This window comes from Capra hircus, chromosome 29 (genome assembly GCF_001704415.2).
Source record: "Capra hircus breed San Clemente chromosome 29, ASM170441v1, whole genome shotgun sequence".
Classification (NCBI taxonomy): Eukaryota; Metazoa; Chordata; class Mammalia; order Artiodactyla; family Bovidae; genus Capra; species Capra hircus.
In genome coordinates this window covers 28,942,004-28,956,470 of record NC_030836.1, presented here as the reverse complement: position 1 = coordinate 28,956,470, position 14,467 = coordinate 28,942,004, and the positions used below count along the sequence as shown (strand labels likewise).

The 14,467-nt window shown below is 48.2% G+C and overlaps 2 protein-coding genes across 3 annotated transcripts in view; one reads left to right on the top strand and one right to left on the bottom strand.

Annotated features, from left to right (window-relative positions):
• Nucleotides 80-6,556, top strand: SRPRA (SRP receptor alpha subunit). The gene is made up of 14 exons (XM_005699612.3): nt 80-369; nt 985-1,068; nt 1,364-1,527; nt 1,920-2,083; nt 2,341-2,500; nt 2,632-2,785; nt 3,008-3,099; nt 3,201-3,319; nt 3,437-3,523; nt 3,825-3,997; nt 4,095-4,308; nt 4,953-5,116; nt 5,201-5,299; nt 5,463-6,556. Exons 1-14 carry the CDS (start codon nt 253-255, stop codon nt 5,589-5,591), a joined length of 1,920 nt encoding a protein of 639 aa, XP_005699669.2. The 5' UTR covers nt 80-252; the 3' UTR covers nt 5,592-6,556.
• Nucleotides 6,502-14,467, bottom strand: part of FAM118B (family with sequence similarity 118 member B) — a 48,153-nt gene continuing 40,187 nt past the window's right edge. The window contains exons 6-8 of one of the 2 annotated variants that reach the window (XM_005699614.3): nt 13,007-13,292; nt 7,571-7,630; nt 6,502-7,321 (exon numbers count right to left, since the gene is read on the bottom strand). In XM_005699614.3, coding sequence (XP_005699671.1) covers nt 7,308-7,321; nt 7,571-7,630; nt 13,007-13,292 — 360 coding nt within the window. In that variant the 3' untranslated portion in view covers nt 6,502-7,307. The remainder of the gene's footprint in view (nt 7,322-7,570; nt 7,631-13,006; nt 13,293-14,467) is intronic. The other variant, XM_005699616.3, reaches the window with a different exon arrangement.

Genomic DNA, 14,467 nt, shown 5'->3' with positions numbered 1-14,467 from the left:
TCCCTCCGGTGACATGCTGAGAGCCCCGCCCAGGCCCGCCCCCACCCTCCGTTGGCCAGCTGGGCGTCTACGTCAGTCCTGCGCGCCGTGGGCGGAGCCGGGGAGGGTTGCGGGCGGCGCTGAGCGGAAGTGCGGCTGCGCCGGTTTCCGGGGCCGCTGGTGTGACGTGTCCCGCGCTTGGCGCAGCAGGAAGCGGCAGCGATCGAGGCCTGAGTTCCCGGCGCGGGCCCCGGCTCCTTTCCCGCTGCCGCCATGCTCGACTTCTTCACCATTTTTTCCAAAGGCGGGCTTGTTCTCTGGTGCTTTCAGGGCGTGAGCGACTCATGCACCGGGCCCGTTAACGCGTTAATTCGTTCCGTGCTGCTGCAGGTACCGCCCCCGCGGGATCAGAACTCCAGGCTTGTCCCCCTCCCCCCCTGACCCGACCCCTAGTCCCCTTTGCCTGATCCCGGGCCTCCCTCTCACCCTGTCGGCCCACCTCAAACTGGCCGCTCTCTCGTAGCCGGGACTCCACTTCTTTCTCCCGCTCCTATCAGACCATCCCGCAACTTTGTGATGTCCCCTCCCCCCTCCGCTTTCTGGGACTCTGGCAGGATTCCGTAGTCTATTGAGACCTCCCTTCGTTCCCCACTTTCACTGCCAGCGGCTTGCTTTTCTGTTGTCGCAAAGGCTGGGTGGGATAAAGGATGAAAGAACGTCTTTTAAGAAGTGTAGATAGTGTCCGACTGCCGGTAAACCTGATTGTTTACATGAGGACTCCCTTCTCGCTCGCACATGTCGGTCCCTCCCACCTTTCCCCTCCTCGACCCCAGCTGGGTGTCTACACTTTTCTCCCGGGTGGAATGCTGGAGAGCAGTGGCCCTGAATCTTTTTGCCTTGGGGGACAGGTTTGAGTATAGGGGAATGTCTGGTTCCTTCCTGAAGGGGCCCAACTCCAGGTGTTTGAGGGGACAGTCTGAACTCTGAGATATACTCTTTTTCCAGGAGAGAGGAGGTAACAACTCCTTCACCCATGAGGCACTCACTCTCAAGTATAAACTGGACAACCAGTTTGAGTTGGTGTTTGTGGTAAGTGAGTGTATTTTAGAGGGGTAACGATTACATTGACAGGCAGTCCTGATGATTCAGAAAATCCTGATTAATTACACCCAGTGTCTATGATGAAGTAACTGAGAAAACAAGGAGGGTGGAGGGGGAAAGGGAAGCCGCTCTTGGGCCCAGTCAGAGGGCTTGGCTGCTCCTCAGGTCAGGGAAACCGGCCAGGGGGCTGAGCCAGTCCCTGGAGGCCTGGGTCAAGTTGGCTTCCCTCTGTTCTGGACTGGCATGTAAACAGATTGCTGGCTCTGTTCCTTTCCCTGAACAGGTAGGTTTTCAGAAGATCCTAACACTGACATATGTGGACAAGTTGATAGATGACGTTCACCGGCTGTTTCGAGACAAGTACCGCACTGAGATCCAACAGCAGAGTGCCTTAAGTCTATTGAATGGCACTTTCGATTTCCACAATGACTTTCTGCGGCTCCTTCGGTGAGAGGCCTCCCCTCTGCAAAATCAGTTTCTGAGACTTGATGAATTCCCTTCCTTCCCAAGAGTGGGTAGTACGCTGTGGGTTGAAAGGGGCTCCTGAGTTGGCTTCCCAGTTCTGATTGCCTGCTTGGTGTGAGGGCCCTTCCCCTGGATTTAGACTGTCCACCTTTTCTCTTTGGCTTAGATGGTGAAGAATACCTGCCATGTGGGAGACCCAGGTTTGATCCCTAGCTTGGGAAGATCCCCTGGAGAAGGAAATGTCAACCCACTCTAGAATTCTTGACTGGAGAATCCCATGGACAGAGGAGCCTAGCCCACCAGGCTCCTCTGTCCATAGGATCACAAAGAGTCAGACATGACTGAGGTGACTCAGCACAAACTTTTCTCTTTAGTGAAGCAGAGGAGAGCAGTAAGATCCGTGCTCCCACTACCATGAAGAAATTTGAAGATTCTGAAAAGGCCAAGAAACCTGTGAGATCCATGATTGAGACACGGGGTGAAAAGCCTAAGGAAAAAGCCAAGAATAACAAAAAAAGCAAGGGGGCCAAGAAGGAAGGTGAGTTTGAACTTGGACATCCAGGGGCATGAGTTGTTGTTAAGGCGGCACTGAAGTGGTTCCCTGTCCTCCCTTCGTCATTGCTTGCCTTCCTGGCCCAGGTGCCCACCACCCTCGTTATCGTCCCCAATCTCAGTGATCCTCCAGGTGTTTCTTCATAGTTTTCTCTGAATGATCTGGGAGACTTTTCCCCATTTGTCTATTTTGTAGGAATTTGGTCTTTTTTTTTTTTTTTCAGTGAGTTTTCTCCTTGACAGGTTCTGATGGCCCTCTGGCTACTAGCAAAGCAGCCCCCGCAGAAAAGTCAGGTCAACCAGTAGGACCTGAGAACGGGGAGGAACTTTCCAAAGAGGAGCAGATCCGCAGGAAGCGGGAAGAGTTCATTCAAAAGCATGGGAGGGGTATGGAGAAGTCCGGGTGAGCAGCCCAGCTTTGCCCTAAGCTTTTGCTGTCCAGACACATTGGGGGCAAGGGAGTCCTTGTCTCTGAGGTAGATGCTGCCTCTCCTGCTTCTCCACCATAACCCTTTGTACTGTAACCCTTCACAGCAAGTCCAGTAAGTCAGATGCTCCCAAGGAGAAGGGCAAAAAGGCACCCCGGGTGTGGGCACTGGGAGGCTCTGCTAACATGGAAGTTCTGGACTACAGCACTCCGACCACCAACGGAGCCCCCGAAGCGGCCCCACCCGAGGACATCAACTTGGTAAGAGGTAGCACGGGCCAGAGTGAGGGTTACCGGTAATAAGCAGCAGAGGAGGAAGGAGATGAGGGCAGTCCCCTTGATTCCTTGGAGCCAGAGGGTGGGTTACATTTGGAGCTTCTGGAGTCAAAGGGGCAGAGCAGTGTAGGACAGGGTCACTACAGGCTTCCCTCCCCGCCAGCTCATGGTTTCCTGATCCCTTCTTCCTCTCCCCACACCCTCCAGATTCGAGGGACTGGGCCCGGGAGGCAGCTGCAGGATCTGGACTGCAGCAGCTCAGATGATGAAGGAGCTGCTCAGAATTCTGCCAAACCTAGGTATGGGATTTGGTGGCGGGTGGCGGGTATGGCTCCAGAAGGGTAGGGACTTGCTGATGCCTGCTGGCTTTCTGTGCATCTGTGGTTTTCTGTGCCTGCAGTGCTACCAAGGGTACTCTGGGTGGCATGTTTGGGATGCTGAAGGGCCTTGTGGGTTCCAAGAGCTTGACTCGTGAAGACATGGAGTCTGTGCTGGACAAGATGCGTGACCATCTCATTGGTGAGTCAGAACAGGGTAGACTCGTGTTTGGGGGGTAAGGATGGTGGGGGAGAAGGGCTGTAATGGGGGTCGTTCACTCCTGCCGGGGCACTCACCCACGCTTGTCCCCCTCCTTAGCTAAGAACGTGGCAGCAGACATCGCAGTCCAGCTCTGTGAATCCGTGGCCAACAAGTTGGAAGGGAAGGTGATGGGGACGTTCAGCAGTAAGTGTCTCCCCAGACCCGGAAGTGCTTGGGTGGAGGTTATGAAGTCACCACCATTCTTATTACGTGCATGACTTGACAAACTATAATCTCTAAATCTCTGTTGTTTTACCTAGACTTCAGGTGTTCATGACATCTAGCTTAAGAGGATTTGAATCAGTTACCTGTCAGGTGCTTAGGGCTGTCAGATATGGTGTGGATTCCTGGGCAGGATCCTAGTTCCCTTTAGCTCAGCAAGATGCCAGGTGTTTGGAGCACCTGACTTGGGCTTCATGGGTATACCTCCCTGCCCCATCCCCAGCGGTGACTTCCACGGTCAAGCAAGCTCTGCAGGAGTCCTTGGTGCAGATTCTACAGCCGCAGCGCCGCGTAGACATGCTGCGGGACATCATGGATGCCCAGCGTCATCAGCGCCCTTATGTGGTCACTTTCTGTGGTGTGAACGGCGTGGGGAAGTCTACCAACCTTGCCAAGGTGGGTGCCGTTCCCCAGCCTGAGTCTGACATTGTTTCTGCTACTTTTTCCTTCTCTGCCGCTCTGGGGCTGGCTGACAGTTCTGCCTCTTTCGCAGATCTCCTTCTGGTTGTTAGAGAATGGCTTCAGTGTCCTCATCGCTGCCTGCGACACGTTTCGTGCCGGGGCTGTGGAACAGCTGCGTACACACACCCGGCGTCTGAGCGCCCTGCACCCCCCCGAGAACCATGGCGGCCGCACCATGGTGCAGTTGTTTGAGAAGGGCTATGGCAAGGATGCTGCCGGCATTGCCATGGAGGCCATTGCCTTTGGTACAGTGCACAGGAAGCGTGGAGCTTATGTGGGCCCCTTTGCTCCGGGGGTTCTCTTGGCACTTGAGGACCAGGGTTACCCTACCACCAACTTTCTACTCAGCAGCTCAGAAGTCGTGATATGCCATGCCATACTGCACTTTGGGGTAACACGTGTAGTTGCAGGCAAACCTCACAGATTCGTTTTGTTACCTGAATATCTGGTCACCTTTATTCTCCTGCTAGGGCTTCCCAGGTGTGGCTCAGTGGTAAAGAATCTGCCTGCCAATGCAGGAGACATAAGAGATGCAGGTGGTTCCAGCCCTGGGTCGGGAAGATCCCCTGCAGGAGGAAAGGCAACCCACTCCAATATTCTTGCCTGGGAAATTCACGGACAGAGGATCCTGGTGGGCTACAGTCCACTGAGTTGCAGAGAGTCAGGCACACCGAGTGTACACACACACACCCGCCTGCTCTCCTTTCCCTAAATATGCTTAACGACAGAGTGTGGAAAGTGTTTCTTACATCACCTTGTAACTTGATTCAGAACCTAAGGAAATAAACAGGCAGACTTTTAATAGGGCCAGTTTAGGACCTGTTGAGAGGAAGCTGGAAATGAGTTTAACAGTCCAGGAGTTTTCCGTTGACCACTTTTTTCTTTCTAGCACGTAACCAAGGCTTTGATGTGGTGCTGGTGGACACAGCTGGCCGCATGCAAGACAACGCTCCTCTGATGACTGCCCTGGCCAAGCTCATCACTGTCAACACACCCGACCTGGTGCTGTTTGTGGGGGAGGCCTTAGTAGGCAACGAGGCTGTGGACCAGCTGGTGAGGGCTTGGGCCTGGTTCTCTTCCCAACCTCAGCTCTGGACAGTTAGGTATGTTATATTCATATCATATTTCTCCTTTCAGGTCAAGTTCAACAGAGCCTTGGCTGACCATTCTATGGCCCAGACACCTCGGCTCATTGATGGCATTGTCCTTACCAAATTTGATACCATTGATGACAAGGTAAATGTGGACAATACAGGGCAAAGTGGGACCAAGAAGGGGAATGGCTGTCCTTCACAGGGGAGCAGAGGCTCTAAGGGCACATGGGTTCCAGAGCCTCCTGTTGCGGAGGGAGTGGAAAGGCAGGGTCCAGAGATGACTGGGTATCCTGTCTCTGCTTCAGGTGGGAGCTGCGATTTCTATGACCTACATCACAAGCAAACCCATCGTCTTCGTGGGCACTGGCCAGACCTACTGTGACCTACGCAGTCTAAACGCCAAGGCTGTGGTGGCTGCCCTCATGAAGGCTTAATGTGGCTCTTGCCTGATAACCAAATCACCGCTTCCCCCAAAGTCCCTATCCCTGTATCAAGAATGTGCTTTAGAGTATGTGAGCAACTTGTCTTCAGTGTAGTTCAAAGGCAGAGTGAGGGGGGGCTCTGGGGCCTGCAGCCCCTCCTAACCCCACTCTCTGTTCAGCCCAGCCTCCACCTGCAAGGAGGGCCTAATCATGTTACAGTCACTGCCCACTACCCATCCCTGCCCCACCCCCATGCTCTTCCCCCTTCCTAATCCAGCATCCCTCACTCTGCCTACAGACTCGGTCTCATTACAGCTTTGACCAACGGTTAGTAGATCCAACACCAGAGCTCTGCTAGTTAGTGTGGTCATGGGGACGTCCGAGCATCGTCCCCCGCTCCATTAGAGAAGAGGCTTGAGAGCCTGCTCTGGGTCTCAATGGCCCCTCTCCGTAGGATACACAGCGTTCAGGTCTGCAGGGCCAGGATAACACCCCCACACTGTGGCAGTGTATGGCCTCTTCTTAATTGCTGCTAATTCAATGATCCCTTCCCCTTTTCCCCAGAGCCTCAGCGAGGCCAGAGTGATGCGTTACAGATGAGTGAGAGGGGTCCCCGCCTCCCACAGAAGTAACAGGAGCTGCACTGCAGTGTTGCATTGGGCTTCTCAGCCTCCAAGACCTCCTCCCACTTCCAGAATCCACATGTAACTTTGCATGTTCCCCTTCCCGGGAGAAAACCAACTGTCAGAAGGGGTACATGTTGCCCCCTCCGCCTTCTGCTCCCGAGCGGATCCTGGCTCCTCATCCTCCTCTACAGTGCCTGGTAGACAAGTGCTACGTTGAAGAATACAGACCTTGTTAAGACTTGTCCTGTAGCTTGGTATTACAGATGTGCTATTAGTGCAATAAGGTGAAGGCTGTCTGCCCAGAGAAATACATAATTTATATGAGAAAATAAATTTCATAAGTAAATTGCCTTTTAGGTCTTGGGAGTCATTTGACAAAGGATTCAAAAGTAAAATCCTGCAGCACACTAGAGTTTCTAGGGTACATGGCACAAAGGGAAACGGGGATTGACAGTGCTGAGGAATCAGGTGGAAATCTGCGCTTGTCCCGAGAATGAGATCACCTTCCCCACAGGGTGCAAGAATAGAACTTTTAAAATTTAAATTCGGCCTGTACCTTTGCAGGTCAGGAATTTTCTAAAGTGACTCAAAGTAGAGCTGGGGCCCTGGGAAGTAAATGAAGAAGCTTTTAATATTACAGCTCAATTATGTAAAATACTGTACACTGTAAAAGGCCTAGAAAACTAGAGCTTCAAGTCATATTTTAAAAAAGCCATTAAGCTTAATTGAAAAACCAAGTATAGAGTACAAAACTGCCACATAGGCCACGGCGAACCCGTGGCGTCGGGAGCCCAAGTCCTCTGCAGCCACGGTCGGTGGAAACGTCCTGTTGACCTGCTGTGTGGACACAGACTGTTCTGCCTGAGGTGGGGTGGGGGCTCCATTTGGGCCCCTTGTCACTTGGGTATTGAACTGGAACAGGCTGCAGAGGAACGAGCGGGCATGAAGGATTCAGTTGGACATCTCCGCTAACCCCCAGCTTTCAGCCTCTGGGTATTGGTACTTCCTAGCAGCTGCTTCGGGTTCTTGTAAGTTCACTTGTGAAACACTCCACGGTAGGCCCTGACAGCTTGATCTAATGGTGGCGGTTCCTCTAGCCCTCTCAGGTACTACGGTCTGCAGAGAGAAAAAAGATGGTAAGTGAAGTTTCACAGCTCAGGTTTATCCACCTAAAGCTGCAGAAACTGAAGTCAAGCTTAACCCTTCAGAGGACAAGACACCAAATACTAGGAAACCTGTGAATGGACTTGGTAGGAAAATCCAGACTCTACAGGTAGAAGAGCCAAGTCATTCTTCTCCAAGGTCTTAACTGAGCTCTGGGAAAACGTTTTCTGCTGACAAATGGTAGAACAGGAAACAGAATACCTCTTATTTCACTGTGTGCTGTAGACGAGCCATTCAGCTGGCCTTCTCTCACGATCCCTGCTGAACAGAACACACATCAGTATCAGACAATATGACCGAACAGCTAAAACTCAGCAACAGGAAAGCAGCCAACTAAAGGGAGGTGAAAAAATAAATAAAGGGAGGTGAAAGCACATGGTCTGACCAAGGATGGAATTATTCCAAACGCACAGCTAGGCAGGGGCATAACCAAGTTAGTCTTCACACTGTTGTACTAGATGACAGGGAAGCACTGAGGTCCCTGAGTGCACTAACACTCTTTGTGCAAAAACAAGTGTGTCCCTAACTAGTCCAGAAGGCCACGTTTAGGTAAAACTACTCCAGCCGGGGAGGACAGGAAGTAGCATGCAAGGGAGCAAATTCAACCAAGCAGAAGAGGGACTAGTAGCTGAGCTAACACCCCCAGAACGGGCTTAGAGCCTTGCTGTCTGATATAGTGCTGATGGCCACACATGCTGTTTAGTTCTAAATTAAAACCTGTGCTCCTCGGGGACTTCCCTGGAGGTCCAGTGGTTAGGATTCTGCACTTCCACTGCAGGGGGTGGGGGTGGGAGGTGGGTTCAATCTCTAGCTGGAGAACTGAGATTCCACAAGCAGCATGGTGTGGCCAAAAAGGAAAAAAGTCTGTTCCTCAGTCACACTTAACTACACTTCAAAACTCAATGGCTGCATGTGGCTTGTGGTTACAGTACTGGACAGAGATGATAGAATACTTCAGGCAGTGCAGAAAATTTCTGCTGGACAGCACTGGAATAAATAATATGTAGGAAGAAGCTTAAAACTGAATACACAGGAGAAAAGGACAGAAACACGGACAGCTGGAGTGAAAATAAGCGAGGGACGGTGCTCACACACACGAATTGGGACTCCCCTCTTGGAAAACACTAGAGCAGTATTTATCAGCCATAAAATGTTACCTCTGACCTAGTAATTATACTGAGAATCCAGCCTATGGAAGTTACTGGCAAAAGGAAACACTCCAGGGATGAAGACGTGCTCACTGCAACAGTGCTTACAGTAGAAAAAAACTACATACTGCCTAATACAGGGGAATAATTAGGTAACTGAGACAGTGGGTTATAACACAATCTTTCACTGGCCAGGAAGACTGCAGCCATGTGGGGAGATGTATGATATACATATCACTGAATTTAAAAAGTACCAGAACTGTATATAGATTTTATTTACAACCATGAGGAAATGCACAAGGAAAACTCAACTGAAATATACCAAAGTAACTGCTTTTGTGATAGTAGTGAATTATAAAAGAATTACCTTCTTTTCCCCATTACTTGATTTTCCTGAAATAAATGTACTTGCAGCCTACAGAATCTTTCAACCTAAGTAATTTTCACTATGCAAAAGTCTGGACACAGCACAGTGCCTGACACAAAGCAAGAGCTCAGGTTTATAAAACAAAGGCAGTGAAAGACCTCTGACCTCTCATTGGTATTTATCTATAGACTCAAAAAATAACTGTGGATGGAAGGTAAATTTGACTTAAAGTGCTTTTAACCTAAAACTGCTCTGCTAGATTTCAGATCACAAACTTTAGCTGACCATTCTAATTAAAGCCCCTGGCCACAGAGAAAATCCTTGATGTTTAACAATTCACAATACCCTAATGAGTGGTACGGAGAAGGCAATGGCAACCCACTCCAGTACTCTTGCCTGGAAAATCCCATGGATGGAGGAGCCTGGTGAGCTGCAGTCCATGAGGTCGCTAGGAGTCGGACACGACTGAGCGACTTCACTTTCACTTTTCACTTTCATGCATTGGAGAAGGAAATGGCAAGCCACTCCAGTGTTCTTGCCTGGAGAATCCCAGGGACGGGGGAGCCTGGTGGGCTCCCGTCTATGGGGTCGCACAGAGTTGGACACGACAGAAGCAGCTTAGCAGCAGCAGCAGCAGCAATGAGTGATAACTTCATGGGGAGTCGCTCTGCTAGGAAGCCCAGGCAGCTAAGGACAGTCTGTGCAGCTTCACAATACTTCTGATGACTTTTGTCAATAAAAGACTTAGTGTAGGAAGAGCTGTCCGGCGGGATTTTGTTCTCTTCCACGTTAGCATCTTCCTTGGCTAGAAGATCTCCAGAACACAGATCAAAAGAACAATGTATGTACTCCTTGCCCAGTGGAAAAGCCTACTGAGAGTCCCACCTATGGGCAAACAGTAGAAGAATCTGGAATATTGCAGGACAGCAAAAAACATCACCAAGAAAGATCAGCAAACTGCTTTCACAAAAAAGATGAATTGGAAAATTTCCTTTTTTAAGGGTTTTTAAAAGTCTTCTGTGAAAAGGGCAGACTTAGTTTTCAAAATGTTTAGTTATGGTGATGCCTTTTACAAATCTTGTTCCATCAAAAGAGAGCCATGGATAATCACAGTTTGTGGAATGTCTCATCACAGAAGAATCCCATTGCATAGGACAAGTTCTCTCTATATTAAACTACTCATCCTTTAAGAGGCCCCTACTGCAAGGAGATCCAACCAGTCCATTCTGAAGGAGATCAGCCCTGGGATTTCTTTGGAAGGAATGATGCTAAAGCTGAAACTCAAGTACTTTGGCCACCTCATGCGAAGAGTTGACTCACTGGAAAAGACTCTGATGCTGGGAGGGATTGGGGGCAGGAGGAGAAGGGGACGACAGAGGATGAGATGGCTGGATGGCATTATTGACTCGATGGACGTGAGTCTGAGTGAACTCCAGGAGTTGGTGACAGACAGGGAGGCCTGTCGTGCTGCGATTCATGGGGTCGCAAAGAGTCAGACATGACTGAGCGACTGAACTGAACTGAAGATGCATTCAGATTGACCATGAAAACGCATATTAGCAAATAACTTTTCAAGAACATATTCTACATAACAGCAGCAAAGTTTCTTTGGAACTGTGTGCTGAGTCAGAATGGGCATACCTTAGGGCCCGGCTTTATTCAAATTAAGGTTTTAAAAAGTATTATCCGATTTAGCTATACCAAAAAGTTTTGCATTTGGTAGGCTGTTTGGCAGCTTGCCTGGAGCCATTAGTAAACGGAAACTTTTAACTGCATTTGGCTTTCTGGTTAGAATTGAGGTAAATGTCAAGTGACTCCTAACTTGACTGTAATGCCACCACAACAGTTTCCACATAACATTTTTGCAGCGTTTTTTCTGTTTATAAAGACAAAGCATAATCGTAAAAAATAGGATTTTCATATTTCATAACGTAGGAAAAAATATTTTTTAAAAAAACATTAACTCCTACTGCATAGAGAGAATCACAGTTAATTTTCTAAGCATCATGCCAGGCATTTCTCTATGTTATTGTTTAGTCGCTCAGTCATGTCCAACTGTTTGCAACCCCATGGACTGTAGCCCGCCAGGTGCCTCTGTCCATGGAATCTCCCAGGCAAGGATACAGGAGTGGGTTGCCATTTCCTCCTACAAGGTATCTTCCCGACCCAAGGGTCGAACCAGCATCTTCTGCATTGGCAGGTGGATTCTTTACAGCACCAGAGAAGCCATAAAGCACACCAAACAAAAACAGAAAGCATCTACAATCTCGTATGCCAGGTAAGTGAAAAACTGAAGTGAAGTCGCTCAGTCGTATCCGACTCTTTGCGACCCCATGGACTGCAGCCTACTACACTCCTCTGTCCATGGGATTTTCCAGGCAAGAGTACTGGAGTGGGTTGCCATTTCCTTCTCCAGAGGATCTTCCTGACCCAGGGATCAAACCCAGGTCTTCCACACTGTAGGCAGACGCTTTACCACCTGTATGCCAGGGACTGGGATATAAAAATGCATGTTACAACCCGCATTTTATTTTTTCCAGTCAGAGTATTATCTCTGATATTTTGGGCAGTAAAAGCATTTTTTATTTTATGGCTTCATATGTATTTAATATTTAATCAATTAATAAAGGGTGTATTTATAGAAACACCTATTTTCTGGAACATTTTAGGTCGCTTCCAATTTTTGCCATTTATCTACAACCCTGATTACATCCCCACACCTATATCTTTGTGCAACTGTGTCGTATAATTGTGTAAGTATCCAATGATCTCCTTTAGGAGAAATTTCTAAGATTTTATTGAAAGGGATTTCTGGGTCAAAAGTTTTAAAATTTTGAACATATTCCAAATTTACCCTTCAGAAAAGTTGTACTAACTTTACCTTCCCACCAAAATTACACAAATATATTTTTTTCCTCACAGCCTTAGCCAAAAGGGAGTTACCATTCTCCCCTATTTTTCAAATCTAAATTCTTTCTTTTTTAAAATTTATTATTTTTTGGGGGGGAGAAATATCAATAACCTCAGATATAGAGATGACACCACCCTTATGGCAGAAAGTGAAGAAGAACCAAAGAGCCTCTTGATGAAAGTGAAAGAGGAGAGTGAAAAAGTTGGCTTAAAGCTCAACATTCAGAAAACGAAGATCATGGCATCTGGTCCCATCACTTCATGGCAAATAGATGGGGCAACAGTAGAAACAGTGGCTGACTATGTTTTGGGGCTCTAAAATCACTGCAGATGGTGACTGCAGCCATGAAATTAAAAGATGCTTACTCCTTGGAAGAAAAGTTATGACCAACCTAGACAGCATATTACAAAGCAGAGACATTATTTTGTCAACAAAGGTCCATCTAGTCAAGGCTATGGTTTTTCCAGTGGTCATGTATGGATGTGAGAGTTGGACTATAAAGAAAGCTGGGTGCCGAAGAATTGATGCTTTTGAACTGTGGGGTTGGAGAAGACTCTTGGGAGTCCCTTGGACTGCAAGGAGATCCAACCAGTCCATCCTAAAGGAAATCAGTCCTGGGTGTTCATTGGAAGGACTGATGTTGAAGCTGAAACTCCAATACTTTGGCCACCTGATGCAAAGAGCTGACTCATTTGAAAAGACCCTGATGCTGGGAAAGATGGAAGGCAGGAGGAGAAGGGGATGAGATGGTTGGATGACATCACCGACTCAATGGACATGGGTTTGGGTAAACTCAGGAAGTTGGTGATGGACAGGGAGGCCTAGCGTGCTGCAGTCCATGGGATCGCAAAGAGTCGGACGTGACTGAGCGACAGAACTGAACTGCCCTGGGTCTTTGTTGCAGTGCACGGGCTCCAGGCTTAGTTGCCCCTCGGCATGTGGGATCTTAGTTCTCCGACTAGGCATCGAACCCACATCCCCTGCACTGGAAGGTGCATTCTTAACCACTGGACTACCAGGGAAGTCCCTGAAACCCACATTTCAATCGCATTTCACCAATTAGTCTAATCTGAAAACTAACCATGATCTCCCTTCATCATCTGGTCAGGATTATATTCTGCATCTTGGTGATGACCTGACCCACCACACACACATAACAGGCTGAAGAACAGCTGCCCTCCAACCCCTCTTAGTCTCCAAACGCAACTTACCTGACCTTCCTCTCGTGGAGATCTCACATGTCAGTCGTCTGAAATATTCTGGAAGGTCAGCATAGTCATTTCCATAGGAGATGACCTTAATCCCTTTGTCCAGCATGTTTTCTCGAAGCTTCTTGAATTCATCCACATCTCCTCTCCGAACCAGCATGAAATGCTCTAAGTCAGACTTATGCTTGATGGCCTCCAGAAAAAGGGCCTGGAAAGTGGTGTCATCCACAGTCCAGCCGCAGCCCAGGAAGAGGAAAGACTTGTTCTCATAGAGCTTCTGAATCTCTCTCTGGCAGGGAGAGAAGCAACATGTAAGTCACACTGTGAAGACAGGTCTGAAAAGGAAGAATCCACGGGGCCGCAGCTGCCCATCAAGCAGACTGTGGTGACCAGTGAACCAGGATCAAGAGCCAGAGGACAGACCCTCCCATGAAGGAGTACGACCTTCTCACTGTCTACCGCTGCAACTTGATGACTCTTCTCAAACTGTGTCTTTACCTGGCATTCTCCTGCAGGGTCTCTATTCAGGGTCTCACGGGTCTACATCATAGCTTATTTTTTGGATCTGTGTGCCCAGAGGCCGTTAAGGCAATCAGTAGTCTTCAATGTATTTTACTCTTTCTGTTTCCTTGACCATATCTGCTTTTTCTGCTTTACAGACTGGGCCATGAATAAGCAGAGAATCCCATCACCAGAGCTGCTCAAAGAAAGCCTGACCCTCAGAACACTAATGAACATGTGTATACACTTTTAAGACATTTTTTAAAGATTGGTTTGATATGGACCATTTTTAAAGTCTTTTATTGAATTTGTTACAACATTGTTTCATTTTATGTTTTGGTGTTTTGGCCGCAAGGCATGTGGGATTTTAGATCCTCCACCAGGGATCCAACCCGAGCCCCTGCATTGGATGGCCAAGGCCTAACCACTGAACTGCCAGGGAGGTCCCTGTGTGTATACATTTATACATACATGTATGTACACATATATCACACACACTATATGTGTCTAAAGTATTAGAAATGATTTTGCTTAAGGGATCACTCAGTGTCAGTTAAAGATAGAAGCTGTAACAGATGTCAGGGAAAGAATGGGTGACAAAAAGTCCCCTTGTGCTTTAAAAAACATCACATTTTCTTGGTCTTTTTTCACAAAGCTTCCATTTTATTACCCTATTCAAATTAAAAAAAAATTTTTTTTCCAGTGATCAATAAGTGAGTAAGTATGATGAGTCAATACAAAGCCACCACCATTTATATAAAAACTCTTTACTCTAGTAGTAACTGGTCAGTGAAAACCTGCACAAATTAGTCTTGGCATAGAGACAGGGTTACTAATACCATGTATGTGTCTGTGAGTGCTCAGTTGCTCAACTGTGCCAGACTCTTTGTGAACCCAGCCAGGCTCCTCTGTCCATGGGATTTCCCAGGCAAGAATTACTGGAGTGAGTTGCCATTTTCTTCT

Excerpts from the sequence above, each read along its gene's own strand:
- SRPRA (XM_005699612.3), top strand. The coding sequence starts at position 253 with ATGCTCGACTTCTTCACCATTTTTTCCAAAGGCGGGCTTGTTCTCTGG. Across the intron at positions 2,786-3,007 it reads CACCCGAGGACATCAACTTG|ATTCGAGGGACTGGGCCCGG; the intron begins GTAAGAGGTAGC and ends CACACCCTCCAG. Across the intron at positions 5,300-5,462 it reads TTGATACCATTGATGACAAG|GTGGGAGCTGCGATTTCTAT; the intron begins GTAAATGTGGAC and ends TCTCTGCTTCAG.